The sequence below is a fragment of the Chelonoidis abingdonii genome, chromosome 6, assembly GCF_003597395.2.
Source record: "Chelonoidis abingdonii isolate Lonesome George chromosome 6, CheloAbing_2.0, whole genome shotgun sequence".
In the NCBI taxonomy this organism is placed as follows: Eukaryota; Metazoa; Chordata; order Testudines; family Testudinidae; genus Chelonoidis; species Chelonoidis abingdonii.
Window position 1 is genome coordinate 57,203,168 of NC_133774.1, and position 22,749 is coordinate 57,225,916.

Consider the following 22,749-nt stretch of genomic DNA (forward strand, 5'->3'; position numbering starts at 1 on the left):
AGGGGGCACAGTAATTCCATAATCCAGGTTGTATCCCGGGGCATGTCACAAATGGCTTTCCACATTTGGATCCCCTTTTGTTCAACATATACACATCCAAACTTCTTGAAATGCAGGCTAAGAAGTATGTGTATGCTGATGACATTTGTACTGCAGATACTGTGAATCATTTCCATATTGAAGGAATTTCCGTAGTGAAGGAAATCTCAGCCAAGATCACTTTTTGATCACTTACTTCCGCAATAGTGACTAATTTTTAGTGAAATCAAAACAGTGGCAGCCACTTTCCCTCTAAACAATCTCAATCCATGTGGAAGGATGGTTACTGCCATTCCAACCAGTTGTCACATACTTGGAAGTAAAACTCAATCATAGTCTGACACACCAGCCTTACCTGGAATACTTGGAAATGAAGATCTTTTCCCATACTGCCTTGATATGAAAACTATCTAAACCTTCAAGGCATCTGACACTTTGGTCCTTTGTACATCTATACTGGCCCTAGTATTTGCTCCAGGTTTGAGAGCACAAGTGCCACTCTCATCGACATGGAGCTGAATTTGAGCACTCATATTAGTAGGGATTGCTTGGTTTGCACACTAACGTCCAGTCTGTGTTTGCTAACGCGCATAGTTCCACCAGATCTTCAAGATGCCATTACTGCAAAATCTTCCTGGACAGCATGTAGTGTAGACACGATAAATCGATCCCCAATTGCTCTCTCATCAACTGCTGAACTCCAGTTTGGCGAGAGGCGGAAGCAAAGTCGACGGGGGAGCCACGGCGCACTGCAATGATGCAAAGTAAGTAAATTTAATTTGATCTAAGATACGTCGACTTCAGTTATGCTATTCTCATAGCTGAAGTTGCACATCTTAGATGGATTTCTCCCCACCCCTCCCCCACTCCCAGTGTAGACCAGGCCTAAGACCAGGCTCAACAGGATACTACCTGGCTCATCCAGAGCTGCTGCAACTATGCACTGGATGGGCCTGATTTCCTCTCCACACTGTGACTGTGAGGCAGCATTGCAGACAATAACTCATGTTACTGAGTGCCCATCTTGATCTCTAGAGGCTGGGTTAGAACATATAGACTACCTTTATACAGATTCTATCCTCCCCTTATGGAGTTCTGATAAGAAGAAGAAAACTTGAGTAATAGATTTTTAGAAATATGGAATCACATACAAGGCAAGTTAAATTACCACAGTGAAAAGATATGATTTTCAACTATGGAATTAAAGGCAGAACTTCAGTGAATTGTATAATATCCTATTTTTTAGATTACTGCTAAACAATAGAGTTTTAATAGAAATATTTAATTAATATCCATTTATATGACAGCTCTTGTAGCTCCTGTCCACCTTTATCTCCCTCATTAATTGGTATATTACAATTATACATTCTTGTGTTTAATATCCAGTTATGGGTGGTTCATCCTGCCAAATATTGTACTACATTTTAATGTGCAGGGCATGGTGACTGGAGAAAAGTAAGTCTCAGTTGTAGCAGGTCAGCCAACCATTTTAACTTGCCAGCATATATATGGGATGCCTTATGAGGGAAATAACATCCTCTGTATGTTGTTTTACATGTCTTGCTATGTCACAGTCAATACAACACAATGAAAAAATAATATTTTTAGTTTATTTGAATAAAAACATTTTAATCGGCTCCAAGAATCTGAATTGAACCACATGAAATTTTAATATCTACCAAAAATTGTTTTTTCATTCTTTTATCAAACAGAATGAGTGAAAAAGTTACACAATTGCACCTGGCTCTTGTCTTATCATTATATTCAGTGAGAGGTCCTGCTTGGAAATGAATAGCAGTAGGTGTTCGGCTGTAATGCCCATTAAGCTTTATGCCGTCTTTCTTTCATTAAGATCTGCAAAAAAAAAAAAAAAATACAATTAGTCTGATTTACTTTAGTCTTCTGGCTTTTTCATTATTCATATTTTTCCTTTGTGTATTAATGTTCAGAAAAAGATATGTTCTCTTTGAACAAACACTGAGTAGGCGTGCAGAATGTAATAACTGAAAGAATCTCTCTGTAAGTCATAGTCACATTCAGACAAATAGTATATTAAAGATGAAGCAGATAACCTGGAAAATTTGAGCAATTAGAGTTAATGGAATTTTTAGGTGAGCTAAGAATTGTAGATATAAAAAACTGGAATGAGGGTTAAAAGCCTATCTTTCTACATCTCCATCATATCTACCGGTGTATTTTTACCTCTACATATATATGTATGACTTTGTACAGTTAAATTTGCTAAACTGCTTGTATGCAGTGTTGTTGTAGCCATGTTGGTCCCAGGATATTAGCGAGGCAAGATAGGTGAGGTACTATCTTTTATTGGACCTACTTCTGCTGGCGTAAGCTCAAAAGCTTCTTTCTCTCACCAACAGAAGTTGATCCAATAAAAGATATTACCTTATCCATCTTGTTTCTTTAAACAACTTATGGCTAAAATAGTGTTTCTGTCATGGATCACATGATTTTTCTTTTTTAAATAATGATCCTAGCCTTTAACATTTTGCAATGTTCATGTGGAACCAGTTGGATAAGTGGATATGATGACAAACAGTTGAACAAATTTGACAGAGCATTTAGAACTGGTGACTTGTCACATTCAGTCCTGGACTGCATGAAAGGTTAGTAGGAAGCCTGCAACAGAACTCCAGTGGCACAAAGGACTAAGCCAGTGGAGCCTCAGTGAGGACTTTTATTAAAAAATCATGAGGTTTCAGACTCCCCCCAGAGGTAAAAGAAGACATTTTTTTTAATGTGTGGAGACAGACTGGATATACCACTCAACTCTAGTAGAGCAATTCCAGTGTTTAAAAATATCATAATTCATTCTTGTTATTTGAAAGAAAACTCAAAAAATGTTATCAACATTCTTATATTATCATCAGAAAATGTTACATTTATATGGCACCTTTGATCCCAAAGGCTACCAGTACAGTCTGGTACTGATGTTTTAACTCATTAACTTATTTTATATTTAAAAGAGTTTGCCTGAGTAAGGATTGAGTAAAATCCAAAACAGGATTTCAGGGTTTTGCCCTATCTACATATATCATCACTGATAGCTACAGGGGAGCGTAACTGCTAGGGACAGTGAAAAACCACCACACAGCAGGCTATGCAACAGTAGAGGGAAGGAAACCGTTGACCAAGCACACTGGTACAAACACCTTTTTTAACAAAATGTTCTATGGGGATTTTAGAGGTAAGTTATGCTATTTCAGTACAACCTGTGATGGGGATGGAGGTCATTGCCCCAGGACGAAGCTTCATGAGGGAGTGTACCATTGCAGATACACCTGAACCAAAACACCAAACCTAAACACCCTTTAGTTTGAGGGAGATTTGGATTCAGAACTGCTTTAACAAGTTACTAGTGCTCAGCTTTGATCTTATATCTCAGACATTGTCTACACCTAAAACTGAGGTAGGCCTAGCTATGTTGCTCAGGGCTGTGAAAAATTAGATTGACCTGACCCTCGCACTGTCAGGGTTGCCAGTTTTGGTTGGACATATTCCTGGAGGTTTCATCACATGACATAATCTTTAATTAAAAATTAATCTTTAATTCCTGGAGACTCCGGGACCATCCTGGAGGGATGGCAACCCTACCCACTGTAGACCCAGCTACAGCTGCATAACTGCAGCTGTGTTTATGTAACTCTTGTAGTGCAGACATACCCCCCAGAACGCACCTTAGATATTAACCAGTAGACTACTATTATACATCCCAGAGTGGCTTTTTGCTGTTTTTAGAAATACTTGTAGCTGTCTCACAAACTCACTAATATCCTCTTTTGTCATATAATTCATGTACATTTTATCTTTCATATAAATTAATCTATACTTTTTTTAGGGTGACCAGATGTCCCGATTTTATAGGGACAGTCCCGATATTTGGGGCTTTTTCTTATATAGGTTCCTATTACCCCCACCTCCTGTCCCGATTTTTCACACTTGCTGTCTGGTCAGCCTAACGCTTTTCTTCTAATTTCCAAATCTTTAATTTTTGCTATTTTATTTCAAGTTTTGATCATATGAATAATTTATTTTGATACATATTAAATATTTAACATACCCTCTTTATTCATTTATATAACTCTTTTTCCTCTTCTGCTTGAATACAGACTTTGCCTCATAATACAAATTGTAGTAATATTAACCCCTTATTCTCTTTAATTACTACCCCACCCATTTTTTTTCCATATTAGATTTTCATGTCAGTAATTGATTTCATTATGCTTTTCTCAGCTTAGATTATAATATTGCTCAACATGGTGTTATCAGTCCAACATATCAGCTAGCATACATTTATTAAGGACCCAATTGTGCCATTTTTACATTGAATACATATATAGCCCATTGACTTCAATGGGACTATTCATGCAGTAAGGTACTATTTACCATAAGGAATGCATAACTAGGCTCTTCCTGTATTGCCAACCATGTAAGCATCCTATAATCATGAGTCAGGTCCTCATGAGATTGGCTTTAAAATATTTAAAAAGATAATAAATCTACGTTCTTTTGATTTGCCTTCTAGTTTTTGATCCCTTATGGGTCACGTTTAGAGCTTTTTTTCTGCAACTAGGAGGGCTAGAAATGGCCTTTATTTAAAAAAATTAAAAGCTATTTTGTATTATCACGAGTTCAGGAGTTGGGGTTTATATATATATATATATATATATATATATATATATGTCCCATGTGATAAAATGAGGCAAGTTGACAACACTGTCTGTATCTTCATAATTTGTCTCTCAAATGTTCAGTGGCCTCCTGATTTACTAGTCATTGTAACTGATTTACTCCTAGAGATTATGGGCCAAATTCTGTCCTCAGGTATGCCCATCCAGTCTTATTGATTTTAGTGGTATTTTACAGGTGTATATGTATGGTGGACTTTAACCTTATGTCCATCATAATCCTTTTACCACTCACTGTCCTGCAAACAAGACCAGTGTTACACACATTTATGTGATGTCAAAAGTGTTTTTTTTTTTAAATAACAGACTCATTTTGCCTTCTGGTTTCTTGAAGCTGTAGAGTGCACTTTGGTCACATATTCAAGTCTTTCTCCATAATCCTGAGGCTACAAACTGATTGGTTATGTTTTTTATTGTACTTCGTTTTTGTCTGTTAATGAAAGCTCAGTCTTGATTAATCACGTGCTCTCCATGACCTGAGGCTTTGTTGCAGGAGCTAAGCACTGGCAACTCTGGAGCCTAGTGGCCGAGGACCTCAGATGACCTCTGCAGCGCTCTCAGGAAGTGATGCCACAGTTTGTCCACACCCCAGGAACGTCTCCCTGTCATAAGGGAACAGCCTTTTGACGGCCAACTGGGCTGGAGAACGCTGGGTTTCCGCTGCTGCAAGGCAGGGCCGCTCCCCTTTGAAGGGCGGGACAGTATGGAGCTCAAGCCTGCGCTTGAGTCATGTGACCTCCTCGCATGGCTTGTGGCGCTGGAACTACAATTCCCATGCTGCTGCGGGGCAGAGGGGACCCGGCGGCCATCGTCCCGCACTGTATCCCATAAGGCCCCACGGCGCCAGTGTTCTTGCAAGCGCAGCGGCCAGGGAAGGAAGGTCGAGAAGGAGACAGAGGCCCTGAGTCGCGCGCCGACGCGTTCCCAGCTCCGGCGCTATGTTGGGTGCCACTGTCCGCCGCTTCGCTACCTCCGCCATACGCAGGTCCCACTATGAGGACGGGCCGGGAAAGGTAACGGCGCGGGGGGGCCGAGGCCGGCCCGGCCCGTCACGTCACCGTTCGCCGCGCGCTGCCCGGCCCCGAGGCCTGCGGGTCACAGGAGCCGCAGGGAGGCGGCACTTCCCAGCCAGGGCCCGGGCTGAATTGGGGGGATGGAGCGGCTGTCGCGCGTTAAACGAGCCCTTGGGGTGTGAACCTGCGGGGGCCGAGCAGCCATGGGATTCTCCCAGCGCGTCCGGGCGCTCTGCGTCCTCTGGCAGGTTTCAGTTCCTGCCTTTGGGAGACTGGTCGGTTCCCCCGCAGCCCCGTACGAGTGGGTGTCACAGTGGCCAGACTCAGAGCCGGCTCCGGCATTCAAAGCACATAATGACCTTAACTCCTGTGGCGCCGAGGCTTTCTGAGAGGGGGGGCCTTTGGCTTCTCCCGTCGGGTTTCTGTCAGCAGCCATGATGGGATCGTGGCCTTGTCATGCCTTTGCGGTTCCTCTTTCCAAACTCCTCTTGCTCCACTGGTACAAATGATGTGAACACAACAGTATGAGAAAATCAATGATACTGTAAACGCTTTCTGATGTACCACATTGTACTGTCTTTCCAAAGTAAAGGGATCACATGTGTCTGAGCATCCATGTTGGAGACCTTTTGCAAACTACTTGGTTAGCCTATATTCTTCCCCTTTTTCTGAGAAGATTAGCTATTTAAATTATCAAGTTTATATGTTAATACTTCACTTATTCTCCCCCCTCCCCCAACTACCTGTTAAGATTTCATTCAGTGAAGGGGAGCCATGTTTCACTTGTGCATCTACCTTTATAAACAAATAGCACAAAATGTTAGATGAAGTGTTTTGGAAAAAAAGAGTAAGCATACCTTTATAAAGCTCGTCTGTAATGATGGACTACTGTGAACAAACTCTCTTCTCTTTTTTTCTAGAACATTCCATTTTCTATAGAAAACAAGTGGCGGCTACTAGGATTAATGGTGGTGTTCTTTGGAAGTGGGTTTGCCTTTCCTTTCATTATAGTAAGGCACCAGCTGCTCAAGAAATGAGGAGGACATGCTTTAATTCCTATAAAAAGGTAACTGATTCTGACAGCTTGTCTTAATGCTTTCCTCCCCCCCCCCCCATTAAAGGAGTCGATGAACCAGCTGTGCTTCTTATAAAATCTAAAAATTTAAATTTTGACTAGAACAGTGTGTGTCACTAATTAGTTAGTCCAGTTGTGGGTATAATTTGGTTTTCGTCATTGGGCGAGGGTGGTGATGGAGTAGGGAATCAGTCTTTTTACTCAAATGATCATTGTAACATTGGTAATGACTTTATCCTCTTCAATAAGTGACAGTATTTCTCTAACACGTGAAAGAAGGAGTGCATCATATCATCTCATTGCATACGTGTACCACTTAACAGGATCTCTGACACACATGAACAAATCAGGATGCAGAACTGATACTGTAGATGTTTTCTGATGTGCCAGTTATTTGATTTGGCCACGGTTAATGTCCTCTTGAATGTAAACAAATTTGGCCATTAAAAATACCCCATCTAGAATGTAAACAAAAGAAGACACATTTTATTTCTTAATTAAAACAAACTTAACCTTTTAAGAAACTGATCCTGTGTGGCCTTGAATTCTGTTCGCCTAGTCTGGTTTTTGTGATACAGGCCAGAGAACTTCCGCCAAAATAATTCTTAGAGCATCTTTCTTTGGAAAAACATCCAATCTTGATTTAAAAATGGCCAGTAGTGGAGACTTTACCACAACTCTTGATGAATTGTTCCAATAGTTAATTACACTCTTAAAACTGTATGCCTTGTTTTCAGTCTGAAATTTTAGCTTCAACATCCAGCCGTTTGATTGTTAGACTTTTTTCTCTGCTGGATTGAAGAATAGTTATTAAATTTGTTCCCCATAAAGGTACTTATGCTCATCAAATCACCTCTAAACCTTCTCTTTGTTAAGCTAAATAAATGGAGCTTCTTAAGTCTATCACTATAAGGCATAAGAGATTACCTTACCAAATCTCTTCCCCCCCCCCTTCACATACATACTGGTTTACTATCTCCCTTTTGGAGTAAGAGCACTAAAATTGCTCCCAAAGAAAACTATTAATACAGAAATGCAGTACAAGCAGATATGTAAAATGTTGATGAAACCAATGTTCTGTAACTTCAGAATCAAAACCTTGTTTGGAATAGAGTTGGATTCTTTTTTTCCCTACACAGGTCCTGATTTCTAAGCTATACACCAGGAATAATAATAATTTTTTTATCAAGGTCCAGATTTCTTGGCCAGGGTCCAGACTCCAGAGAAAATACAAAAACAATGATAAAAGGTTTTGCAGTCCATTCAAAAGTATCTGATTGTCTGGATTAGGCCTGCAGTCTGCCTAATGACTACACCTGCTATACACTCTTCCTCTTTAGAAGAGGTCTGTGATTGGCACTTCAACTAATTCAGCAACAAGCTTGACACCATTAGTGAATTTAGAAACATTCCAAAAGATTGAAAGTGTTTGAATGCATCAGTATTCAAGAGCCGGATGGGATAACATGGATAATGAGGGATTCAATCAAAAGTTTAAAGCAGAGGTGGGCAAACTATGGGCCATGGGCCACATCCATCCCATGGGACTATCCTGTCAAGCCCCTGAGCTCCTGGCTGGGGAGGCTAGCCCTTGGCCCCTCCCCCGCAGCCTCAGCTCACTGCACTACCAGTGCTGTGGCCCACTGTTCCTTCCAGGTGGTGTGGCTGGCTCTGGCAGGGCTGAGAGCTCCTGCCACTCTGAGCAGCATGGTAAGGGGAGCTGGGGGTCAGTTGGGGTAGGGGTGTGGCTAGGGCTTAGGCCAGTCGCGGACAGGGAACAGTAGCGGTTGGGGGGAGGGGGGGATTCCAGGAGAGGGCAGTCAGGAGTCAAGGAGCAGGGTGGGTTGAATGGGTCACGTGTTCTGAGGGGGGTGGGAAGTGAGAGGGGGTGGATAGGAGGCGGTGGCCAGGCTGTTTGGGGAGGCACAGCCTTCTTTACCTGGCCCTCCATACCCGGCCCTCCATACAGTTGTGCAATTCCAATGTGGCCCTTGGCCCAAAAAGTGTGCCCACCCCTGGTTTAAAGGGTGGGGAGTATAATACCTAATCAACATAGCTTATGGAAAATAGATCTCATTGTTGCAAAGAGTAAAATGAAGTTTGACATGTTTCGTTGATAAAGGTAATTGCATAGTTGTAATACATTCTTATACAGCATAAAGTTTAATATTACTAACTTGTATTTTTATAGTGATAGGAGCCCTAATAACAGGACACTATTGTGCTAGGTGCTGTACAAACAGCAAAAATGGTTGCTGCCCTAAACAGCTTAAATTAAAATACTGTTTTATATAGCACTGGTGAGACTGACACTGGAGTACTGCATCCATTCCTGGTTTCTGCATTTTTAAAAGAGTACTAAAGCACTGGAGAAGGAACAGAAAAGATCACAAATGATTCAAGGATTAGAAAAATGCTTAACGGTGATACAAAAGGAATTCAAGCTGTTTAGTTTATCAAGAATGAGAGGTGACTTGATTAGTATAAGTAGCTTTATGAGGAGAAATACAGAGGGAATTAAAGGCTTTTTCCTCTCTTTCATCTCCTCGTTCCCTGCAGAGAGAGACATAGTGAGAACCCATGTTAAGCTAGACAATTTCAAATTGAAAATACTTCACAGTGAGTGACTAACCACTGGAACAAATTATCATGGGAAGTAGTGGATTCTCCCCTCTCAGTGTAGTCAAATCAAGACTGGATTCCTTTCTGGAAGATATGCTTTAAGTCAAATCAATTTATTGACTCCGTGCCAGAATAACTTTGAAATACCGTGGCATGTTAGGTCATAATAAATCTAATGATCTGATCTAATTTTAGGTCATACATAGATTAAGGGGAAGAGATTTAGTATCTATTTTACAACATACCCAAGAAATGTAGTTGAAGGGCATTCAGATATAGACTAGCTCCTGATCTGCCAAAGGCTCTGTGCATAAAGTTCAGCATGTGCCTAAGTTCTTGCCTCAGACACATTTTAATAGTGATCTTGGAAGAGGTGATGTACGTTCTAATAGTTCATTATGCTACTCTCTTTTTTTTTCTTGCAGACTTGAGGTGGAATATTGCCTGTAGAGCAACTTGTCTTTCCATGGAATAAAGGACAAAGATATTTACCACACTAGATGTGTTTATAAATAAAAGCTTAAATCTGAATATTTGAGATGATGTCTTCTGTCAAACTATCAAATGCTTCTGAGCACTGAGGTGTATACTGTAGCTTACTATGCAACAGCAACTTTTTACATCAAATTTAAACAGATGAGGCCCTTTTTAGCACAGGAAAAACATAGTGATAGCATGCTATCTCTTAGCACTAGCAAAATGAAACTATCCTCCATGCTGAATTGAACAGTTAAGAATCTAGATAAATGTTTTTCAAGAATCTATCTTTTGTACCATTAAAGTAATTGTTTTAGAAGCACCTCTTGCAGAGTCTGACTTCAGTTTCTGTCTTCAGGAACATGTGAGCTGAAGCAAACTAAGTGCTTACAAGGTTGGAGCCTTCATAAAAATGTACTTCAGAAATGAGGAATCTGGGAGAGCTGGCACTAGTGTCAGGGCCTAGGCAGTTGGACTGTGCTGGTCTCAGCTCTCAGGAGGGAGCTCTCTAGAAAGAAAATCTGAATCCTGAGACTACCTAGAAACAGTGCCTGGACTCTGTTCAGACTCAGGAGAGCATAAAAGCATGTGGGTCCAGTAGGTGGAACCTAAACACAGAAGCCTTGTGGCTGTCTAGAAGCTGGGAGAGCTTGACCAGGGCTGTGACATCCTACAGAAACAACCTGGATAGTTTGTAGGTGTATGGTTTTTGTGTGTTTAAGGCTAAAAACCACTCTGCTAAACTACCTGAAAGTGAAGTAAGCTATTATACTAGGGTTGTCAACCCTCCAGAATTGTCCTGAAGTCACCACAGATTGGTTTGTCATGTGATGAAACCTCCAGGAATACATCAGACCAAAATTGGCAGCCCTAGATTATATGGATATCATATCCAATAACTTTGCCAGTGTAAATTTTTATGGGCCCAATGGGAGATACGAAGGCCTGACTTTAAGAAGTGCTGAGCATCTACATCTCCGCTGGACATTAATGGAGTCAACAGTTCTGACAGTCATGTCATAGGTCTCTCAGTTTGCACACCCAAAATTAATAGAAAATTGGAGTGAAAGCTTGACCTTAAAAATCAAAGACCAAACTCACTGACTTTGAATGGAGTCCTCCTATCTTCAAAAATTGGACTAAAATAACTTTTCTGGATCAGTCTTCACCACAGTGGTTAATAGGGAAGCTCTGCCTTAAAATTGTTAAAGGGGTAAGGAATAATCTTGAAGATATTCTATTATATAACTAAATCCTATGCCCTTATTTGGAATACTGTGCAATTTTTGTCACCCATCTAAAAAGAATATAGTAGGGAAAAAATAAATGATTTTATGCATGGAAAGACTAGTATATGAGGAATGCTTAAAATACGAGGATTATTTGGCTTTGCAAAGTAGATAAATAAGGGGATATGATAGCAATATATAGAGACTTAGACCTATAAGGGAGATTTTAAGAGGTCATCTGATCCGTTCCCCCCATGCTGAGGTAGAGGACCAAGTACACCTAGACCATTCCTGACAGTTGTTTGCCCAACCTGTATTTAACCTCCCCTGATGGGGATTCCACAACTTCCCTTGGAAGCCTATTACAGAGTTTAACTATGCTTATAGTTAGATTTTCCTAATGTCTAACCTAAATCTCACTTGCTGCAGATTAAACCCATTACTTCTGGTGGACATGGAGTACAATTGATCACAATCCTCTATAACAGCTCTTTCCATGTTTGAAGACTTATCAGGTTCCCCTTGTCTCAAGACTAAATCTGCCCAGTTTTTTTTAGTCTTTTCTCATAGGCCTGATTTTCTAAACCTTTTGGCTTCTCTTGGTTCTCTTCAATTTGTGCATATTTTTCTTAAAAATACACAGTCATTAATGTTAGAGGATAAATAAGACATTTGTTCCTATGAAATTCAATGGCATTAAATATGAACAAATTTAAAAAAAAAATGTTTTTATTTTTAAACAAAACATACCCCCTCTAGAACTCATTGCTGCCAGATTCTGAAACAAAGGTCTCGGTAAAGGATTACACATTTTATGTGGGTAACAGGTACATAGTTGGTGCTTAATTTGTAATGAAAGATCTGCCAGGGCTCAAGCACTTTTTTTACATTCATAACTGATGCAGCAAGCCCAGAGTTGCCAGAGCTATGAAGTGCCAAGCCTAGAGGTGCCAAGGCTTAGCACTGACAAATTAAGCTCTGTATATAATCACGATTTACACTAGCTAAAATAAACATTTACAAGGGATATACATCCTGATGTAAGAGATAAGACAAGCACTGTGGCTAAGAAACTCCCATCGTAAGATTATTATTCCATAATTGTCCATTATGGAAGTTTTAACCCTTGTTCTGAAGCAGAGCTGGTTGGGAATTTTCCATGAGAATGATTTTTCCAGTTGAGAATGCAGTTACTGTAAAATTAAAACATTTTCCAAACATAAAAAGTTTCTAGTGGATAAATTTAAATGAAACAGTAAAACCTGAATTAGAGACCACCTCCACATTTCAAAATCAAAAATGTTCAGAATTTGTGTTGCAGAAAAATGTCAAAAATCTCAGTATTTTGTCCTGATTTAGAATGAAAACTAAGTGTCAGAATTTCCCGTGAGATCGAAGTTCTGAATTTCACTCATTTTTACTCTGAAGCATCTGGTCTTGGGTACTGTTGGAGACAGGCCACTGGACTAGATGGACTACTGTTCTGAGCCAGTATAGTAATTCCTATGTAATTAATATGAAAAATGTGAGTACACAGTGTACTTGAATTGAGATTGTCCAAATTTCTTAGAATTTAGATTTCTTACAGTTACTGACAGTACCGAGACATAGAATGTTGCCCTAAATTATATTTTGGACTTTAAATACTTTCAAAGTTAATTTTTTTCATTATGACTGACATTTTCCAACATAAATATTGACGTATCCTGCATTCCTTACTTTGGTCTTCGCTAAGGTGTCTGTTTATATTTGGTTTTGCGAATGATATAAGGATGTAGAGGTAACATGGAACAGGTCTGACGTGACCTTTTATAAACAAACTGGGCACAAAGGTGAGAAATGTGAAAGCTGAGATGTGGTTGTTATGACAACCAAATTAGAAGCAGTTGTTGCTGGACATAAGTGAAGCAATAACATGAAAGTTATTTTCATTCTTTAAAGACAAAGGTTGTAGTTGTACAGCATAGTATTTTATTCTGGCTGCTTTTTCAAAATCCCACTATTAATAAGAGTAATGCCAATGGATATCCTAAATACTTTCAGCTAGAATTGTTAAGAAAAGATTGAAAGAACACGAATACCAAGACTGTTTTCTGTATATAAGGAAGGGAAATCTTATTCTTATTTTAACGATAAAGAAATGAAGGTTCAGACAGGCCAAATGATTCACCCAGTTTCATTCAGGACATCTGTAAAAGAGCTAAGAAGAATTCAGAAGCCCTGTGTTTTAGTCATAAGATTGTCCATCCTCCCTTGGCTGGAGTATTCTAAATAATGGTAAGAAATGTTTGTAATCATAATTACATATCTGAAAATTTTCAGGCTCTGAAAGTTACATTACATTGTCACCAACACAAATCAAGACAGGGCAGAGAGATAGAACACCACATTTGCATACAGCCATTTGATGCATCATAATTAAGTCTCCAAAAGATTATACTTAATGGAAGAAGGCATAAAGACAAGCTAGGTGAGCACCACATTGCTTCAGTGAGTGATTTTATAAAATTAGGGAAATGCATACACAACTCAAAGTCAGTTCAGACTCTAAAAAGGCTTGGAATGGTCTTGAGTTTCAGAAACTACGTATTAACCCAGGGGCATTACAAGCATTCATTTTTCTTCAGTGACAATGACAATAAGACCCACTATGCAAACAGGGTACATGCCACTCAGCTTTGTTATTACAGCAGAAACAAAAAAACCTGAAGGATAAGATGCTGCAGCTTGGTCATTCGCTATTACAACAGTAGGAAATGTTAGGGGCAAATTTGTTAATAGTCCACTCCTGCAATCTGTGAATCCCTGCTTCTGACAGATTTTCTAACCAGCTTATGTTTCCTCTTATTGCAGCCCAGGAGATGGACATTAGCAGCTGCCTGGAACAATACAGCATTGCATTTAAATACATTTAAAATAATAGTATATGATGGAATTAATGAGAATTGCTGTTCCATTTTCTGTTTAAACATTTCATGAATAGTTAAGCACTTTTCTTACTTACTTACCTTTTCATTAGGTATGTAGAGAGCATGGAAGAACAAGCAGCACTTTGAAAAATGTCACAGTATATAAATAGCTCTTCTGAGAACATTACTAAAGTTCTGCTGAACTGCAAAACCAACAAGTTAGTGGTGAAGATAATGAAGATGCAGGCAAGAGAAGAAGATTTAAAACTCAAGGCAAAAGGCCAATCAAATTACTTCTGTAAAGAACTGCAATGTTGCAGTTCATGAAATTTTACCATGATTTTATTTAGAGTCTCACAATATTTTTCGTAGAACCCCAGCTCCTGTCTTTAAATGATTCTGTGAGAATCTGTTTTCTCTTTTTCATTTTAGCCCTCTTGGTTGTGAAGAAAAGCTTGAAAGTGTGACCTGAGTGCACCTTGAAAGTGTGACCTGAATAAGGCTCAGAAACCGGAAGAAAATTAAAAAGAACTCCAAGTTTATTATTTTTTTAAAAGTATGATTTTTCAAGCTCATAATCTCATGATCTTTTGAGACTTGACTAATGATTTCTGAATGCTTGAGGCTGGCGTATTGGAACTGTAAGCCTCACTAGAAATATCACTAGTCTCACTTCATCTCTCTGGACCCAATGAATTTCTTTGATGACAAGAAGAAGGGTTTCATCAGAAGTGAAGGAAAAACATGGCAGCCATGAAACAGCTATATTATTAACCATTGATATTTGATAAATTGGTGATTGATTGTGTTTAACTAAAACCTCCAGACTTTGCATGTAAATAGTCCTCACTGAGGAGTAGGCTCTACATTTGTGATGAAAGTAAATATAAAAAAGTTATTGAAGTGAATGAGAAATCTCCGCTGAGCAGGGCATCTGCTGGGGTTTACAGCAGAACCTAAATAAAATCTGCCCCCTATAAGATCTCTCAATGCAAACCTTTCCTTATCAGCCCAAGAGCTGCCACTAGGACAACTCACAGGACGAGAATTAGAAGTATCTCAGGAAGTGCATCACCACAGTGCTCCAGAATCATGCAGATTATGTATCTTTCTTTCCTGCTGTTGAAAATGCACCTTCTAATCATCAGACCCCTTTAAAGTGTTCCATGTTGAACATCCAAAATCTGAGGTATACAAAGATACTAACCACTTTTGAAAATCTTGGCCTGTATGTTTAAAAACATATGTTAAGCCCTGTTTTAACCCTGAACACTTTATAGAAATGGCAATATATTGCCTGAAATCCAAAACTCCTTCCCTTCCTGCAAGAATTATCCTGTGAATCTTCAGCGCTCCACTTGTACTGTGAGGGTTGATAGACCCCAGCACTCTACATGACAGTCCCATTTAACTCCTGGTACTTTACAACCTTCTGTTCTTGCAAAATTCAGAACAGTAAAGTGCACTTTACCCCTGAGATACAGCAAAATATCTGGTTTCATAGTGTTTCTGTTATTCTCCTAGAGCAGCACAAATTCCCTGTCCTTTTTTTCACCACAGTGTGCTTCACTATCTTTCTATTACACTGTGTTCCTTCTCCGTGGAAACAACGGACAGTGTAAAACAGTCTAGAAGACTTTTAGGACAAAGTTACATCGTGTTCTTACACTGTAAAGCAAGTATAGCTTTAAACTATAGCAGGAACTTTTTACAGAACCAGACTAACACAGCTACCTCTCTGATACTTAAACTATAGTAGCAGTGATGTTATCAGTAAGGTCACATAACAGTTTCCATCCTAACCCTCTGTTTTAAGCCACTCATAACTTTGTGAAATTTACTTTTCATGCTCAAAAATTTCAAGCTTGGACTTTGCCCTAAAATGAATTATTGAGAAAAATTTGAAACTAATCATTGGCATATAAGCATAATTTAAATATCTATCTATCTATCCTATTAAAAAGTATTTACAGTAATTTTGGGACAGATTTACTGTCCCAAACAACTAGGGACAGAAAGTAAAAATATATCCAACTGATATACCTTTGGGTGTAGAGTGGTTAGAAAAAAAATTGACACAATGTTTTTTTGTTGAAAAATTGAGTCCCATCAAAATTGAAACACTTCACAAAATTGTGTAGCTCATACCAAAGTTTTATTGTAGAAAAAAGGTGCTAACAATGCAAAAACATCCAGTGTTGACATTTTCAGTACAAAACATTTCAGTATACCTTTTTGAAGTGACTTTGATTTAATTTTTAAAATTTTGAATATATATTTATATAAAATTTGACAAAATCGAAATTGAAACAATTATTTTGATTTTATCAAAGCAAAACATTTCAATGGAGAAGGATATCTTTATTTTATTTCAGAAAATTTCAGGATTTTCAGATTTAGTTCTGAACTAGAGTGAAAACAAGTCTCTCAACATGTGCTGTGAAATCCACTCAGATCTATTTGGATATGTCATTACCTGTTTATTTTTCCATATTCTGTATTCTGGCATACCCAGAGTAGTAACAAGAAGTTATATTTGTATCTAAGTTTGTAGAATTGTATTATATTTTATTGAGGAAATAGTATGTGTTCATTTAATTTAGACAACATAATGAATATACACAAAGTGACAGACCTAAAAATTGCCGAAAAACCTCAGTGATGGCATGTGTGCTTAACTTTGAAATTTAACATTCTTCTAACTTAGTTCTTTGTATGGAATAAATGATGGTTTACATAGCATACTGTGGTAAATGTACATCTGAATAGAGCTACTGTGTAGTTCTTGTTTAACTTCTATGCTAAGGTCTTATAACTGCAATCATTCTTATATCCCGAATGTTCAACATTGAATGCTCTTGCATTGGCCTTGCTGCTATAACAAGGCATGTGAGTACAGGAAAATGGGAAATAGGTGCTTAGAAAGTAGCAAGAGAAAGCAAAGGAGAGTTTGCTTCCAGCAACCAAAGAGAGGAGGAAGGAGTTCACACTTGAACCATCCCACGTGGTGCCACTTGTTTCATAGCTAACCTACATGTGACACCCAAACACTCCTTCATTTGGTGAGACTTAAAGGGTGCATCTACACTTCAAAAAAAACACCCTGTGGCAGCAAGTCTCAGAGACTGGATCTACCGATTCAGGCTCATTCTTTGGGACTAAAAATAGAAGTGTAGACATTCCTGCTTGGGCTAGACCTGGGCTCTGAAACCCAGCAATGGGGAGGGGGAAGGTAAGATAACAGGAACCAGTTTGGAGTCCCTTTAGTGCACAGCTAGTCATTTAGTTGCTTTCTTTGTAATGTGTAGTAAAAATGTATTATGGTCTGGGACTTCTGTAAGTCATCTTAATGGCACTAGAACGGCAACTGTCAAAAAGAAATGACCTTTTGTTTTCTAAGAACAAAATTCCCCTGCTTATATCTTTCCAAATGTTGATTAAGTTATGTGAGAACAACAAGGAAAACAAGATTTGTCATACTGAAAAGGTGATGAAAATATACTGTAAGGCAATGTCACATTCTCTAATGAATAAACAATTACAGCTGTAATTGTTCGTACATTCCTGCAAATGCCAACAAAATCAAACATCTGTCATGCCAGATGATGAAGCACAACTCATTTAATGTTCTTAGCACTTCACTCGTCTTGAAAAGGTCACTCAGGCTTTAACATGGTTAGCCAGCTTCTAGGAAGTGAGTGTGTACCTTCCAAAGCATGCAGTTTGTATCAGCAATAAAGGTGCTACCATATTTGGCTCACCTTCAGGTGACATATTTGGCTAAATAGCAAATTATAACTGGTGCAATCTGCCTAACGTTTCTGCTGCATGCTTGGATACATTCAAACCTGTTTTATTATGTTTTATAATTTCTGTAGAAGACGTGCCCAGAGTCCACAGTTAGAATCAGGCCCCAGCGTGCGTGGCTCCATACACGCACACAGGAAGACAGGGTCCCAATGAACTAACAGACTAAGAGGACAGGCATACAATTCTATTCTATATTCAATATCAGTAAACACGATCTATTATTTTACGGCTCAGTTGTGACTTTTAGCTGTGGGCCACTAAGCCTGATCTGTAAGGGGTGTACCATACCATGCCGTAGATTAATATATCAGACTCCCCAGGCCTGCACTGGAAACTAGTGAGACTCGGAAATGGTAGAGTCTTGCTTCCTCCCTATCCCCTTTGGCATGACTTACTCGCACAGGAGTCCGAGGAAGGCACAGCCAACATGTAGTTGTGTGCAGTTGTCTCCCTTCTGCCCTTGTCCATCTATAATGGGAAACAGATTTTTTTGTAAAAAACATTGTTGATGGCCCATGTCACCCCCTTATGTTCTATCAGTGATGGCAATAAGAGCTGTTAATGTTACACTAGTGCAAAAGCAGGGTGTGGGTGGTGGTACAATTAATCTAACCTGTACATAAGAAAAGTAGATATTACCAAGTGCCAATAGTGCATGCTAGCCTAATAAACTGGTTCTGTTCCTACCTGAATAAAGGAAGCTAATTCTCAAAGACACTGTTATATAAGAGATCAGATTGGTTCCCAGCCTGCCTTGATGCACAAGTCATGTCAGCCTTTAGACAGATAGGAGCTGGCCAATGCCACTATCCCTTCCTCTGCTTCCTGCCCAAGCGCATGATTCCCGAGGTAGTTCAGGGAGCTGGTCCAACGATTACATCCAAGAGCTTCAGGCTAATAGGGCAATATTCTAACAAGGCACACGCCTCATATAAGATACTTTTGAAGTAATTTAGAAGTGAAAACACCTTATAAAAATGCCATGGTCTCCCCTTTCTTTTTGCAGTCTATAGAGGTTGTTTTCTGGTACGCAGCAGGAGAGTCTGAAGCCCAAAGGAGGGGAATACTACTTTGCATTTAGAGAACTATTTTCATCCTAAAGGATTACAAATCACTTTATGGACTGTGGGTGTGATTCACACCTGCTGGTGCAGGGAAATGCAAATTACAACTCTCTGTGCCACCAAAGTCTGCAGAGCCTCAGGGGAAGGACAGGCAGTTTTGCGCTGTTGGCTACCCCCTGGGGATTTCATCAAGGAAATGGGCTTGAAATTGCAGCTGGTGCTTTGTTGAAGCCCCACTATCAGAGGTTAGCCAGGGACCGAGCTGAATCCATGTTGACTCCGCTAGTCTGTCCACAGTCCGTTGATGACAACTCCACCCACTTTTGGGCCTGAGCTGGCTAACTATAGGCCTCCTGGTGGAGTGGAGAGTGCAAGTAATTTGTACCCCTGCAACCGTTATGGCCACTATAGGGATCATTAACCTACTAGTCACCTCTGTAGTAGAATGTGGCAGCCATTGTGCACCGACACACACAACGCTTTTTAGAAGGGAAAGTGAAGAAAACTTAGATTTCTACTTTACTAAAATGTTACTATACAACAAAAATTCATTCTGTTGAGCCTCTTTCACAGAATCTATCCCAAATTACTTTACATAATTCAGTTACAGAGATAAATAATAGCAGAGAGTGATTAAGATATTAAAAATTATGAATGAGAGAGGGGAGAAGATAGATATAGGTCATTGTCCCCATCTTTCTTGAATACAGTAGGTTGGCCAGCTGGAGTCTGAATCATTGCAGTGTGTATGAAGATGAGTAAAGTGACCTTAGACCTTCTTGTGGCTTCAGCATAAGACTAGGTTTAATCAAACAGTGCTTTTTCCAAATTGCATGAATTGCAACGCAATTATGTATGCCCTACAGTATTATACACTTCTACTTTTCCAGGATGCAGTATCATGTATCAACATGATAAAAGGTAAACATGTAAATTTTGTACCTGGTTTGCTAAATTTTCCTGACTGTTTTGCAAGGCTGATATACTAGAACAGGGGAGGAAGTGACCTTTTGTGACCTTTGGTAAATCATTCAGGGTCAGATCATCAGGCCTAAATATATTTGCACTAACTGATGCTCTGGTCCTTAGCCTTCCTGTGACTCAGTTCCCCATCTATAAAATGAATATAATACTTATCTGTTTCATAGGGATATTTTGAGGATATATTCATTACTATTTTTGAGGTACTCAGATATACTGCAGTAATGAGAATCACAAGTAAAGTCATTAGAGACATTATCCTAACATATATTTTCCCAAATTATTTAGTATACAGCATCAAACAGAATGAGATGTGGCACTGTAAAACAGCCAGAAGCTCAGTTCTTAAGTCCTTGCACAGGCATAGCGCAGATCAAAGTTTCTGGGAATTGTGTGTGTGTTTGCAAAGTCTATATCAATTGAAAAGATTGTTCTTGATTGTGAAGGTGTAACCTATCCATCACTTACATAATGTGTCTCTGTCCCTCTCTACTGGCTGCATTATATATATATCTATATAAATCAGCTACTGTCCTTGAGCTAACACAAATGAGTCTTTTAGTTCAGGTAGTGAATAGATACTTATTGTTTTAGAAACAGAGGTCCTAATTTCAGCCTCCACTGACAACAATCTACCCTGGGTGCAGCCAGCTGAGGGTGACAGAGAGCTACACTAGGTAAGTGTGGGTTACACAAGCCAAGGGAATCATACACAGTAATCCACCAGCACAAGTTGTCCTGATCTTTTAAACTATGATTATACACCGGATTTTCTAAGATGTTCTATTTGTGTGCCCAGATACCAAGGTTGCACTTAAACTGGATATTTTCATGTACAGACAGCCTGTTAGGTATCAAAATAGTTAATCATGTGCACAAATACCCTAGTTATGCATTCAGTCTTGCTATTTGCATGCTGTCTTAAGTGCCCACTCTTGGACATTGACTTGCATAGAACTTCGAAAATCAGATCCTTTGTGTGCACCTTAACTTGAGTCTTGCCAAAAATCTGGGCAGTGGGTAATTAATCTTGATCAGGAAGATTTATTTCTGTTTGCTTTATATTGTTATTCATATAATTAAAATCAGTTTTACACTTTGAGTTACATTGTTATTTGATCTATCTGAGCTACAATGACTACATCTAATTTACTCCGAGACAGCTCACTCATACTGAACAGCAAAATAGTTCATTTAAGGAATAGATTCTGTCACCCTTACTTTGACTCAGTAGTACCTTACTCCAAGTAACTCCATTGATTTCAGAGGGACTATTCACGAAGTTAATACTACTCAGACTAAGTAAGAAAAGGATATCTGGTCCTTGGTTTGTACAAAACCATACAACTTTTAATACAAGGATTGAAAGGATATTTTGACCTTCTACCTGGATCACAGCAAGACGTTATGAGAATTTTTTCAAGAAACATCCACCTCTCATAAAATCTGGGCTTAAAAACCCTACATATATTGATTGAGCTTACTCTACAAGCACAGTGTGAGGCTATTTAAATATATGAAATGTAAGCTCAAAAAACCCATGTTTTCCATATACACAGAAAAAAAAATCCTGTAAATGAGGAAAACACCCATTGCTAATAAAGAATCCTCACTTTAATCACACGTTTTCTTCATTACTTCCATATTTTAGGTGATATAAAGGGAGGAACAATTATTGCCTTGTTCACTTTGATTTATTTGGCTCAATGCCTCCTTACCCTAGCTAATGTAAAATAAACTGTGCTACATGGGTCATTTATGATGGGATTTAATAAGATGTTTTTTATTTCCACCCTGCAGGGAAACATATTAGTTTGCTCGCACCTGGCAAAAAACATTTCTTTCATTCTCTCTTTATTTTCATTCAGTAGAATTCACTGAATGAGGTAATTTAAAGCTACAATGCACACATTGTCATTAAAGGACAATCTACTAAAATAGGACTTCAAAAGCCAGAGGAGAAAATGATGCCCAGATGTCAAAATGAGGAAGGTCATGAGCAAGCCTGACTGGTTCCTAACTTCCTGTGAACATTACTATGTAAATGAAGTCTTGTTCTTTTTCATTGTCGCAAATTCTAAATGTTTTCCCATCTCCAGGCATGTTATCTACTAGCAAAGTAACATAATTTGACAGGTATCTGTGGTAATCTTGTGGATAAGGCAATAGAAGCTAGGAATCTGGTGTTCTATTAGTTTCCTGCCATAGACTTCCTAGAGACCAATTTAGGCTGGGACTTAGGTGCCTCACTTTCACTGGCATTTGGGGGCCTAACCCTCTTAGACTCCTTTGAAAATCCAACACTTAAGTTCTTTTTGCTTCATTGTTCTGCTCTGTAAAATGAGGATAATGCCTACTTACCACACAGTGATGATGGAAGCACAGAGTGAGGCTTGAAACTAAATTAACTGATATTCCTAAAAAAGTTTCAAGTCCTTAGATAGAAGGTGTTATATATAGTCAGTGAACCAGCTGTAATCTGGTGACGGTTGCAAACCACTATAGTTATGCTCGCATAACAGTTTCCATTAAAAGTCCCAGATTTTAGTCACTCACAGCATTCTCAAATTTTGATATTTAAGATAACACTTCCATGTTTCATTTTAGCTTGGTAGTCATTTCTGAAGTGGAGGAGGAGAAGAAAGAGGGAAAATACCTTTCCTGTTATAAAAAAATGTCTTGTAACCCTCTTGGATAACCCCACAGATGAAACAGCTTAGGGTTGGTATTGCCTCCATCTCAGGAAATATTGGGTTTGATTGCATTTGAAAATCACATATCAAGCAGCAGATTTCTAATTAAGTTTATAAAACACACACTGTGC

The 22,749-nt window shown here is 39.0% G+C and overlaps 1 protein-coding gene, 1 long non-coding RNA gene and 1 other non-coding gene across 3 annotated transcripts in view; 2 read left to right on the forward strand and 1 right to left on the reverse strand.

Annotated features, from left to right (window-relative positions):
- Positions 1-1,743: 1,743 nt before the first annotated feature.
- The window catches only part of LOC142046980 (uncharacterized), a 201,748-nt gene continuing 180,742 nt past the window's right edge, over positions 1,744-22,749 (reverse strand). The window contains exon 3 of the long non-coding RNA XR_012656095.1: positions 1,744-1,893. This is a non-coding gene — a long non-coding RNA (uncharacterized LOC142046980). The remainder of the gene's footprint in view (positions 1,894-22,749) is intronic.
- Positions 5,556-9,986, forward strand: COX7C (cytochrome c oxidase subunit 7C). The gene is made up of 3 exons (XM_032782688.2): positions 5,556-5,758; positions 6,679-6,824; positions 9,881-9,986. The coding sequence occupies exons 1-2, from the start codon at positions 5,684-5,686 to the stop codon at positions 6,793-6,795; spliced, it is 192 nt and encodes a 63-aa protein (XP_032638579.1). The 5' UTR covers positions 5,556-5,683; the 3' UTR covers positions 6,796-6,824; positions 9,881-9,986.
- LOC116826156 (small nucleolar RNA Z39) lies at positions 6,258-6,321 on the forward strand. The gene has a single exon (XR_004374025.1). It is a non-coding gene; the product is annotated as a small nucleolar RNA Z39 (small nucleolar RNA).